The following is a 13115-nucleotide window of genomic DNA, read 5'->3' as shown; positions in this document are numbered from 1 at the left end:
ATTAGTACTGTTATTATTAGTATTACTGCAGTATTAGTATTGTTATTATTAGTATTACTGCAGTATTAGTCATGTTATTATTAGTATTACTGCAGTATTAGTATTGTTATTATTAGTATTACTGCAGTATTAGTCATGTTATTATTAGTATTACTGCAGTATTAGTCATGTTATTATTAGTATTACTGCAGTATTAGTCCTGTTATTATTAGTATTACTGCAGTATTAGTATTGTTATTATTAGTATTACTGCAGTATTAGTCATGTTATTATTAGTATTACTGCAGTATTAGTACTGTTATTATTAGTAGTATTACTGCAGTATTAGTCCTGTTATTATTAGTATTACTGCAGTATTAGTATTGTTATTATTAGTATTACTGCAGTATTAGTCCTGTTATTATTAGTATTACTGCAGTATTAGTATTGTTATTATTAGTATTACTGCAGTATTAGTCATGTTATTATTAGTATTACTGCAGTATTAGTATTGTTATTATTAGTAGTATTACTGCAGTATTAGTACTGTTATTATTAGTATTACTGCAGTATTAGTACTGTTATTATTAGTAGTATTACTGCAGTATTAGTACTGTTATTATTAGTATTACTGCAGTATTAGTCATGTTATTATTAGTAGTATTACTGCACTATTAGTCATGTTATTATTAGTATTACTGCAGTATTAGTATTGTTATTATTAGTAGTATTACTGCAGTATTAGTACTGTTATTATTAGTATTACTGCAGTATTAGTACTGTTATTATTAGTAGTATTACTGCAGTATTAGTACTGTTATTATTAGTATTACTGCAGTATTAGTCATGTTATTATTAGTAGTATTACTGCACTATTAGTATTGTTATTATTAGTAGTATTACTGCAGTATTAGTATTGTTATTATTAGTATTACTGCAGTATTAGTATTGTTATTATTAGTAGTATTACTGCAGTATTAGTATTGTTATTATTAGTAGTATTACTGCAGTATTAGTACTGTTATTATTAGTAGTATTACTGCAGTATTAGTACTGTTATTATTAGTATTACTGCAGTATTAGTACTGTTATTATTAGTAGTATTACTGCAGTATTAGTCATGTTATTATTAGTATTACTGCAGTATTAGTCATGTTATTATTAGTATTACTGCAGTATTAGTACTGTTATTATTAGTATTACTGCAGTATTAGTATTGTTATTATTAGTAGTATTACTGCAGTATTAGTACTGTTATTATTAGTAGTATTACTGCAGTATTAGTACTGTTATTATTAGTATTACTGCAGTATTAGTCATGTTATTATTAGTAGTATTACTGCAGTATTAGTATTGTTATTATTAGTAGTATTACTGCACTATTAGTATTGTTATTATTAGTAGTATTACTGCAGTATTAGTATTGTTATTATTAGTAGTATTACTGCAGTATTAGTACTGTTATTATTAGTATTACTGCAGTATTAGTCATGTTATTATTAGTATTACTGCAGTATTAGTCATGTTATTATTAGTATTACTGCAGTATTAGTACTGTTATTATTAGTATTACTGCAGTATTAGTAGTGTTATTATTAGTAGTATTACTGCAGTATTAGTATTGTTATTATTAGTAGTATTAGGGCGGGTTCACACATGGCGGAATTGCACTTAAATTCCGCTGCGGACACTCCGCAGCGTTAATCCGCAGCGGAGCCGTTTCTACATTGACTTTCACTTTAATTTAGCAGTGTTCGTTTACACGATGCGTACAATTCCGCTGCGGAGCATAGGCTGCGGAGCGGAATTTGGTGTCCGCAGCATGCTCTGTCTGTTGCGGAGCAGTGGCGGACTCATGGCGGAATTTCTCCATTGACTTCAATGGAGATTCAAAGTTCCGCAATGAAGTCCGCAGCTGTCATGCACATGTCATGTGTGCTGCGGATGCGTCTTGCTTTTTTTACTTGACATTTCTTCATTCTGGCTGGACCTATGTATTTCTAGGTCTACAGCCAGACTGAGGAAGTCAATGGGGCTCCCGTAATGACGGGAGCGTTGCTAGGAGACGTCAGTAAATAGTCACTGTCCAGGGTGCTGAAAGAGTTAAGCGATCGGCAGTAACTGTTTCTGCACCCGGGACAGTGACTACCGATCCCAATATACATGTATCTGTAAAAAAAAATGAAGTTCGTACTTACCGAGAACTCCCTGTTTCTGTCTCCAGTCCGGCCTCCCAGGATGACGTTTCAGTGTAAGTGACGGCTGCAGCCAATCACAGGCCAAGCACAGGCTGCAGCGGTCACATGGACTGGCGCGTCATCCAGGGAGGTCGGGCTGGATGCCGAAGGAGGGACGCGTCATAAAGACAACGGGCGGTAAGTATGAATTTCTTTTACTTTCACTAGGGAAAGTGCTGTCCCTTCTCTCTATCCTGCACTGATAGGGAGAAGGGAAGCACTTTTCCCGCAGTCCGCAGCAGCTAGTCCGCATCAATTTTCTGCACATTTTGTGCAGATCCGCAGCCGTAATCCGCAACCCGGATTAGGTGCGGCATTGATGCGGACAGTTGCGGAGGAATTCCGCCATGTGTGGTCATGCCCTAACTGCACTATTAGTATTGTTATTATTAGTAGTATTACTGCAGTATTAGTATTGTTATTATTAGTAGTATTACTGCAGTATTAGTATTGTTATTAGTAGTAGCATTACTGCAGTATTAGTAGTGTTATTATTAGTAGTATTACTGCAGTATTAGTCCTGTTATTATTAGTATTACTGCAGTATTAGTATTGTTATTATTAGTATTACTGCAGTATTAGTCATGTTATTATTAGTATTACTGCAGTATTAGTATTGTTATTATTAGTAGTATTACTGCAGTATTAGTACTGTTATTATTAGTATTACTGCAGTATTAGTACTGTTATTATTAGTAGTATTACTGCAGTATTAGTACTGTTATTATTAGTATTACTGCAGTATTAGTCATGTTATTATTAGTAGTATTACTGCACTATTAGTATTGTTATTATTAGTAGTATTACTGCAGTATTAGTATTGTTATTATTAGTATTACTGCAGTATTAGTATTGTTATTATTAGTAGTATTACTGCAGTATTAGTATTGTTATTATTAGTAGTATTACTGCAGTATTAGTACTGTTATTATTAGTAGTATTACTGCAGTATTAGTACTGTTATTATTAGTATTACTGCAGTATTAGTCATGTTATTATTAGTATTACTGCAGTATTAGTACTGTTATTATTAGTATTACTGCAGTATTAGTATTGTTATTATTAGTAGTATTACTGCAGTATTAGTATTGTTATTATTAGTATTACTGCAGTATTAGTCATGTTATTATTAGTATTACTGCAGTATTAGTACTGTTATTATTAGTATTACTGCAGTATTAGTATTGTTATTATTAGTAGTATTACTGCAGTATTAGTACTGTTATTATTAGTAGTATTACTGCAGTATTAGTACTGTTATTATTAGTATTACTGCAGTATTAGTCATGTTATTATTAGTAGTATTACTGCAGTATTAGTATTGTTATTATTAGTAGTATTACTGCACTATTAGTATTGTTATTATTAGTAGTATTACTGCAGTATTAGTATTGTTATTATTAGTAGTATTACTGCAGTATTAGTATTGTTATTATTAGTAGTATTACTGCAGTATTAGTACTGTTATTATTAGTATTACTGCAGTATTAGTCATGTTATTATTAGTATTACTGCAGTATTAGTCATGTTATTATTAGTATTACTGCAGTATTAGTACTGTTATTATTAGTATTACTGCAGTATTAGTAGTGTTATTATTAGTAGTATTACTGCAGTATTAGTATTGTTATTATTAGTAGTATTACTGCACTATTAGTATTGTTATTATTAGTAGTATTACTGCAGTATTAGTATTGTTATTATTAGTAGTATTACTGCAGTATTAGTATTGTTATTATTAGTAGTATTACTGCAGTATTAGTACTGTTATTATTAGTATTACTGCAGTATTAGTATTGTTATTATTAGTAGTATTACTGCAGTATTAGTCATGTTATTATTAGTAGTATTACTGCACTATTAGTATTGTTATTATTAGTAGTATTACTGCAGTATTAGTATTGTTATTATTAGTAGTATTACTGCAGTATTAGTATTGTTATTATTAGTAGTATTACTGCACTATTAGTATTGTTATTATTAGTAGTATTACTGCAGTATTAGTATTGTTATTATTAGTAGTATTACTGCAGTATTAGTATTGTTATTATTAGTAGTATTACTGCAGTATTAGTACTGTTATTATTAGTATTACTGCAGTATTAGTCATGTTATTATTAGTATTACTGCAGTATTAGTCATGTTATTATTAGTATTACTGCAGTATTAGTACTGTTATTATTAGTATTACTGCAGTAATAGTAGTGTTATTATTAGTAGTATTACTGCAGTATTAGTATTGTTATTATTAGTAGTATTACTGCACTATTAGTATTGTTATTATTAGTAGTATTACTGCAGTATTAGTATTGTTATTATTAGTAGTATTACTGCAGTATTAGTATTGTTATTATTAGTAGTATTACTGCAGTATTAGTACTGTTATTATTAGTATTACTGCAGTATTAGTATTGTTATTATTAGTAGTATTACTGCAGTATTAGTATTGTTATTATTAGTAGTATTACTGCAGTATTAGTACTGTTATTATTAGTAGTATTACTGCAGTATTAGTACTGTTATTATTAGTATTACTGCAGTATTAGTCATGTTATTATTAGTATTACTGCAGTATTAGTATTGTTATTATTAGTATTACTGCAGTATTAGTCATGTTATTATTAGTATTACTGCAGTATTAGTATTGTTATTATTAGTATTACTGCAGTATTAGTCATGTTATTATTAGTATTACTGCAGTATTAGTATTGTTATTATTAGTATTACTGCAGTATTAGTCATGTTATTATTAGTATTACTGCAGTATTAGTAGTGTTATTATTATTAGTAGTAGTGTTGTTATTATTATTATTAGTAGTAGCATTACTGCAGTATTAGTAGTGTTATTATTAGTAGTATTACTGCAGTATTAGTACTGTTATTATTAGTATTACTGCAGTATTAGTATTGTTATTATTAGTAGTATTACTGCAGTATTGGTATTGTTATTATTAGTAGTATTACTGCAGTATTAGTATTGTTATTATTAGTATTACTGCAGTATTAGTCATGTTATTATTAGTATTACTGCAGTATTAGTCATGTTATTATTAGTATTACTGCAGTATTAGTAGTGTTATTATTATTAGTAGTAGTGTTGTTATTATTATTATTAGTAGTAGCATTACTGCAGTATTAGTAGTGTTATTATTATTATTAGTAGCAGTATTACTGCAGCTGCTGCATTGTCTTACAATATTTGTTTGACTGTTGGGATTGTCGCCGCCTAGCACAGGTCTTAAGGGTTAAATGCTAAATCCTCTCAGATTCCTTTTCACATTCCTTTTCAGATGGTAAAAAATTTCACTACAGTTATAAAAAGTTGGGCGGCTTCCCAAGTATTTTGTTTACCTGCGCTAACAATAGATCATTTACACTGCTCGCAGCTTTTCATGTCCAGGGGTTAATTACCAATAGGATATTAATGACTCAACTGTAATGTCTTTGTTGGGCATAACTAATTCTTTTTCCCGTCTTTTAATCACAAAGGAAGCGGTGTGTGACACGGTGCTGGCCCTCAGAGCAGATGCAGGTTATGTCGTCCAAGAGATCCGCTCTTTGAAGTCAGAGGCTCAGTTACTGGTGGTGGATTGGCTCCATGACCACTGCCGGACCGGTCTGGCCCAGTTACTCAGTGCCAGTAGGAGCTTGCAAAGCGACCCCTTATTTAAGGACTTGGAGATCATCGCAGAATCACTTTGTGAAATAGACAAAATGCAAGGAAAAATTCATATACTATATACAGATATCCTTATCGCAAAAGGTAGGATGAGAAAATAATTGGCCCATTATACGGTATGTCATATCTTTTTTTTGGGTGGGGTCCCTGACAGTGTAATGCTAACCTGCGGGTCTTGTATAAGCTACACAATTGACACTTGGTAATTATTCTTCTTGGCCATCAAGAAGGTAAAACATGACTTCCAATGTCTCATATTATTTTTCATAGGGGGCAGTATCGTATTATCTATATTTTTAACATCCATATTCAAAGTAGGGCAATAGAGCTGGGTCAGCCCAAGAGCTGAAATCAGCATCAGGCAAACCTGGGCAGATGCCAGTGCTTAGTCCCCCTGGCAAGCTAAGTGTGGGTAGACAAAGGGCCTCCTGTGACTCTGTCACCCAAGGGCCCGTATACACCTAGAACTGATGTCGGTCAAACCTATGAGAATCAACCAGCAAATTTGTCATAGTTGACACTGGAGTTCCCTAGTAAGTGGTGGACTATATATGAAAGAATATATAAGTGTATATATATATAGGGTCCTTGCCTGGACCATGAACTTAATTATGGATACAGCAAGACATTCTTGCCTATTTTTACATCACAAGTGTTTGAGATGTACTGTATATAAATGATACAAGATGAAGAGGAATGAAATTGCCCCATTGGGCATCCACTGGCCCAAGGCCCTTAAGACTATAGCTCCCATTTGCCAATTTTATTTCTCCACTGGAGAAAAAGTTGTAAAAAGATACAAAAGATATAAAGAAAACTCAACTGTGTAGAAAAACACATAATCCTGAGACCTTCGACTCAATAACCCATGAGTCATTCACCACAAGATCAGATGACTAGAATTTAATAGCCGGACGTAGCCACAAGACACTGTGAATAAGCGCAACACGATCCAGCCCACAAGTAACATGTCCTGTAGAATATATCTTCATTATTGGCAAGAAAAAATAAAGGGAGGAAACCTCCAGCTCACCAGTTAAGTGCGTCTCCTGACTCTCCGCTCGGATTCCCGCTACGGCTGGCGGTATATAATGGAAAAAACAGAGGAAGTAATCCAGCGCTGAGTCCAGTTGTAAGTTAAAAAGGAAGCGTTGTTCCCATCTTTATTAGAGTAATATAATTAAAAATCGTAGGGAGACGCAGTCCCAGAAAAATTGTGAGTAGGCGGTGTGCCCTGGCCTACGCGTTTCGAGCAGCTCCTGTGCTCTTAATCATGGCAAAGAAGTGTAGTATAGTAGTATCGATGCTTATATCTGGAGATTAGTGATGTCATAGTCATAAATTATAACTAACATTTAGGCCCTAAATTTTAGGGAGTAGTGATGCCATGAACAAAACCCCCGTCCATAAGCTCTATTAGGGCATATTGACATCATTTCCTAGAGACTGTAATAATCTATGACATTTCTCAGTCAATTGACACTCATTCATTTCAGCTGCCATAAAGTGCACCCACACTGCTGCGATGTCTTTAGAGACAATAAAGGAAGGAAGTGTGTATATCCAATATGGCCGCCCCTTTATAAAACAATAGCAAACACATTATTTCTCTTATACAGATTAATATGTAATTACTCAAACTAAAATTAAATACATGAGATTTCAAGCTTCGAGAGGACCTGTATCGTCCGCGCATTACTTGGATGGGCTATTGATTTCAATGGACGCCATATAAAGCTTAGACTTTACTATAATTGTATACAGTCTAGACAATCAGGCTGATAGATCTGGCTACATGCAGTCATAGATAGGTTTTCCTTCACCCAGCATTGCACTAGCGCTGTATTTAAAGACCCTGACTGAAGCAAATTGATTTGTTGGCACTTGCCGTAGCACCCACCACCTGGGGCATTTTCTCCTGCAAGCCCAACCATCTACACCCCTGCATACATGTACTCTACATATATTTGCACTTGATACTGAACTCACATGCATTTGCCACTTGCAGTACCCCTTTTCACCACTAGTGCTAATGACTTCTTACCATAGGCATCAATGCAACAGCGCCCCCAGCTCTGATCAATTAAATATAGAATTCAGAGTAACGCTGATCATTGAAATGACTTTGTACTGTCGCATCTACAGAAATGTCAGACCCAATGTTATAATCAAGAACAGCAATTTTTTAGGAAATAGGTGACACAAAACTAAATTTACTCCCATTTATTTCCCTTGTTTTTTTACTATCAGAGAGATATGAAGAGGCTTTCACACATCTAAAGAAGTCTTTCACCAACAGCGCCATTGATGAATCCGCTAAAGCCAGGTATGGCGTACTCCACGTAAAGTGCGGCAATATCCTGGCAGCATCTCAGGAACTATCCACCTTGGCTGGGAAAAACCCCAATGAACTGGATATTCTTGTAAAGTTTTTGGATAAAAGGGAACGCCAAAGCCTCTCGCAGGTAACAATCTAAATTCAGATGTGTTTTTGACACTCGTATCTGATCATAGATGTGCTTTTAATACATTTCTTATATAAGGTCTTCTTTAAAGAATTTTTTTTTAAGCAGTCTCAATTGAAAAATCTCCTACCGTTTTGAGTATGCAGCTCCTATGCAGACCTATGCATTAGGCTGATGCAGCTGTTGTTCCATGGTTACAGGCTACAAACAAACCTAGTGTTTCTGTTCCCAGAGTAGCTATGTATTATTACCCTGTCTCTTGCTAAACTACTTCTGAGCACTGTATAGACTTCTGCGGTGAGAGCATTGTAGTGTTATTCATATACAGCATGTTATATATATTCCTGAGGAGACATCTGAAATGCATATTCTACCAGAAATCCAAGCTTGCAAAGTCATGTCAGTATGTGAGGGGAAACACAGACTAGAGAGAAAGTTGCTTCACAGGTAATGCCCACTGAGCTCTGAACTTGCAGGTCTACAAGTAAAAATGTCAGAGAAAGCAGATCTTGAAATCAGCCAACAGCCTTGTACAACTTCAATCTCTCCAGGTCTACAGATGCATATCTAAAAATATTTTTTTTCTTTAGCAAAGGTATACATACATTGTCTAATTTTAAAGGGGTTATCCGATTCTTTAAAAATGAAGGCCTATCCTTTGGATTGGTTATCAATATTAGATCAAGGAGTGTCTGACTCTTGGCACCCCTGTTGATCAGAAGTTTAAAGGGGCTGTGGTGCTCTGGTGAGCACCTTGTCCCGTTCCTTGTTTACGAGACACAGCGCTGTACATTTTGTAGTGGTTGTGCCTGGTATTGCAGCTCAGTCTTATTCAAGTGAATGGGATAGAGCTGCAATACTAGGCACAACCACTACCAAATGTACGGCGCTGTGCCTGGAAAACAATGAAGGTGACGTGTTGCTTGTTGCCTTTAGGGGGGATTCACACGAGCGTGTATTCGGTCCGTGCGGGCCGCGTGGTTTTCACGCGGCACGCATGGACCAATACAAGTCTATGGGGCAGTACAGACAGTCCGTGCTTTTTGCGCAGCGTTTGTCTGCTGCGCAAAAAGCGCGACAGGTTCAATAACTCTGCGTATTTCGCGCATCACGCACCCATTGAACCACGCAGGTTGCACGGAAGCACTTCCGTGCGAACCGACTGAAACAGCACACCAGCTGTCAAAAGGATGAATTTAAACAGAAAAGCACCACGTGCTTTTCTGTTTCCGAGCATCCAAACGGAGTGTCTTTGCGATGAGGGAAGCCGGACAAGCGAACCGAACTTCACCGGGTTCGGCCGAACTCGTTTTGGCAGAACCCGGCAAAAAAATTATCGGTACGCGACGTCAGGTGATAGTCACTGTCCATGGTGCTGAAAGAGTTAAACTGTTTCAGCACCATGGACAGTGACTTCCGATCCCAATATACATGAACCTGTAGAAAAAAAAACGAAGTTCTGACTTACCGATAACTCCCGGCTTCTTCCTCCAGTCTGACCTCCCGGGATGACAATTCAGTCCAAGTGACAGCTCCAGCCAATCACAGGCCAAGCACAGTCTGCAGCGGTCACATGGACTGGCGCGTCATCCAGGGAGGTGGGGCCCGATGTCGAGAGGCGCGTCACCGAGGACGCGTCACCAAGGACGCGTCACCAAGGCAACGGCCGGGAAGTTCTCGGTAAGTACGAACTTTTTATTTTTTTTCAACAGGTTTTTCGATATTGTGTTCGGCATTCACTGTCGAGGGTGCTGAAAGAGTTAGCTCTTTCAGCACCTTGGACAGTGACGGGTGTCGACTAGCCTCATCTCTATGATGGCGGCTGCGCGAAAATCACGCAGCCGCGCATCATACACGGATGACACACGCAGCTGTCAAATGGTTTTTGCGCGCGCAAAATGCTGCGTTGTTTGCGCGCGCAAAAACGCAATGTCCGTCTGTATCTGCCCTTAATCAGCAGATCGGTGGGGGTGCCAAGCGCTGGACCCCCACTGATCTTATATTGATGGCCTATCCTAAAGTCCCGGAAAACCCCTTTAAATGTAAAATAGATTAGTATTAAGGAATTAGCAATTCAAAATTAATACGGATCTCGAATATCATGGGCAATGTCCTGTTTTATATTTAAATTCCCAATTTGAAAGATTTGCAGAATACCAGATTTTTAAATATCTCTATATAGGATAGAATATAATACTATCGAATACAATATAAACTAATACATGAATATACTCCATCCAGACATGAAGGAGTTAACCATCAACACTAAACAAGCACTTCATGAACAGGCGTGATACATTGTTTTATAACATACCTCCCATTACTGATATCAGAACGTGTATATTAGGATCTATCCTGGAACATATTTTTATTATAACGTGACTCCTTGTTTACTGACATTTTGGCCGGTGTCGCGGCGTGCAGCCGTCCCTGAACTCGTAAATCTAGAAACAAATATTTAACTCTAGGGCTAAATAAAATTATCCGGATTTAAATTACGGTTTATAGCGTAGAGATCTGGTGCCTGGTGCAGTGTTTGATAACGTCTCATTAAATTAATGTTTGTAGAATTTTTGGAATTTTTGGAATTATTTCAATGGAAAAGTTCCCCTGGGGGGGGGGGAGTGGCAGGAAATCACAATAGTCTTTTTGGATGATTTCCTATATAGCGGTAGCTCGACAAGACTGGGTGGAATATTAAGACGAGAGTTTGGGTTATCACATGTGATGAAAGATTCCATGTAACTGTTTTTGTTCTTAAAGGGCAACTCCACTCTATAATGATATTCACAACACAATGAGTTGTGGTATTATTAAGGTCCGAACTCCCTCGGGAGATGTCTTAAAGACAAAAGGTGCTATTCCCCAGGTATCCCATTTCCACTATCGGTGTAGGCCCACCTGGGTGGGTTATGCTAGTATAGGCTACACTACAGCATGACATAGATTGATATATCCCAATCATTGGCTTTGAGCCTTTCACAACCCACACGGGGCACCCTGTCAATAAACATGTCTTACAAAAGGGAACAATCGGAGAAGAAAGAAGGCTGTACTCCACGCGGCAATGTTCAATCTCTTACAATCCCCCTCTAGGCAATGAGGGGCCAATTAAACTTTAATCTTTCTTCTTCAGGATAGGTCATCAGTATAGCAAAAATTCCTCTTGAGGACCCTTTATTGCTTCCAATTTAGCCCTGATGTACACCACCAAATTTAATTAAACAAATGGAAAGGGAAGGGAAAGAAATGGGAAAAAGAAGGGCAAGAAGCAAGAAGATCACCTGATCTATTATATTGAATTATTAAAATTCAGTAAAATTACCGACTTAGGTATAATATACAAAAAAGGGAATGGGGTGAATGGTCCCTCATTAAAGTACACCCCATATAATAGATAAACCCATTCAACCTATATATGATAAGATGGTTGAATGGGTTTATCTATTATATGGGGTGTACTTTAATGAGGGACCATTCACCACATTCCCTTTTTTGTATATTATACCTAAGCCGGTAATTTTACTGAATTTTAATAATTCAATATAATAGATCAGGTGATCTTCTTGCTTCTTGCCCTTCTTTTTCCCATTTCTTTCCCTTTCCTTTCCATTTGTTTAGGTCATCAGTATATGATCGGTGTGGGTCCGACACCCAGACCCCACACCAATCATCTGCCCCGGCTGCCTCTGGGCGCCGGATCTTTTGAATGGTATGCAGTAGTTGGAGCCGGATACAGATGGCTTTGCCTACTGCATAGCGACCGTGTTGCAGAACTGTAGCTCTGTTCCTATTCGCTTGAATATTGCAGTACCGCAGCTTGGCTATTCCGTGACCGGAGCCAACTGCTTCTGGCTCCAACGACTGCATACCGGTCAAAACATCCGGCACCCGGACGTAGACAGAGCAGCTAATCAGTGCGGGATCCAGGCGTCGGAACCCCACAATCATATATTGATGACCTATCTGGTGGATAAGTCATCAGAAAACCCCTTTAGTCTTTGCTCTTTTATGTTATGAAGCTGCATGACTTCTTGTGTAGACTTGCCAGAGTGGGAGGAGTCTAAAACAAGTCTGTGTAGCATGGAGAGGCAGTCTATTGTACAGCAGATAGAACTTCTTCTGACAAGTTTGGTATAAGTAGCTTAAATATAGAATGTACCAAGAAGACCTATAATCTCCAAATGTATGTCAAGCAAAAGTAAGTGTATACAGTTACTGCAGTGGATTTCACTATGACAATAAAAAATTGAGAGAGTGCCCTTTGTATTTACCTCGCTTGTGGACCCTCTTTGCCATAACTGGATTGGCACAGGCTAGTTTGATACATATAGTCAAAAGTTGGCCATTGCTGCAAAGATTATGATTAACGATGATCCAAATTATTTTACAATTATTATCAATAATTGTAACATCGAGGGTACTAAAAATGGTTGGTTTCAACCAATAGAAATTTGACCCATGGGACAGAATCTATTTTTCACAATTGTTAGTGATAAACACTCCAATTACGAAGAAAAGTACATAATAAAATATCTTCCAAAAACCAAACAACTTTCTATGGGGCAAATTGCCCGCATAGTGGTAAATATCTATTCATATATGCAGACTAGAAAACACTGATGCTCAGGCAGACCCATTACCCCATTATGTTATTGGGTTGCACCAATTGCCTAAGCAAAGCAATCCAACTGGCAAACCCATTGCTCAAAGGAGAAGGTGTCACCATGGGGCCATTAGGAAGGACTAGTCTAG

The 13115-nt window shown here is 36.7% G+C and overlaps 1 protein-coding gene across 1 annotated transcript in view; it reads left to right on the top strand.

Annotated features, from left to right (window-relative positions):
• Window positions 1-13115, top strand: part of TTC34 (tetratricopeptide repeat domain 34) — a 63443-nt gene that overhangs the window by 25253 nt on the left and 25075 nt on the right. The window contains exons 5-6 of the mRNA XM_075839394.1: window positions 5706-5979; window positions 8146-8360. Of these exons, the coding sequence (XP_075695509.1) occupies window positions 5706-5979; window positions 8146-8360 (489 nt within the window). The remainder of the gene's footprint in view (window positions 1-5705; window positions 5980-8145; window positions 8361-13115) is intronic.

The sequence above is a fragment of the Rhinoderma darwinii genome, chromosome 10, assembly GCF_050947455.1.
Source record: "Rhinoderma darwinii isolate aRhiDar2 chromosome 10, aRhiDar2.hap1, whole genome shotgun sequence".
Classification (NCBI taxonomy): Eukaryota; Metazoa; Chordata; class Amphibia; order Anura; family Rhinodermatidae; genus Rhinoderma; species Rhinoderma darwinii.
This window is presented reverse-complemented; position numbering and strand designations above follow the sequence as displayed.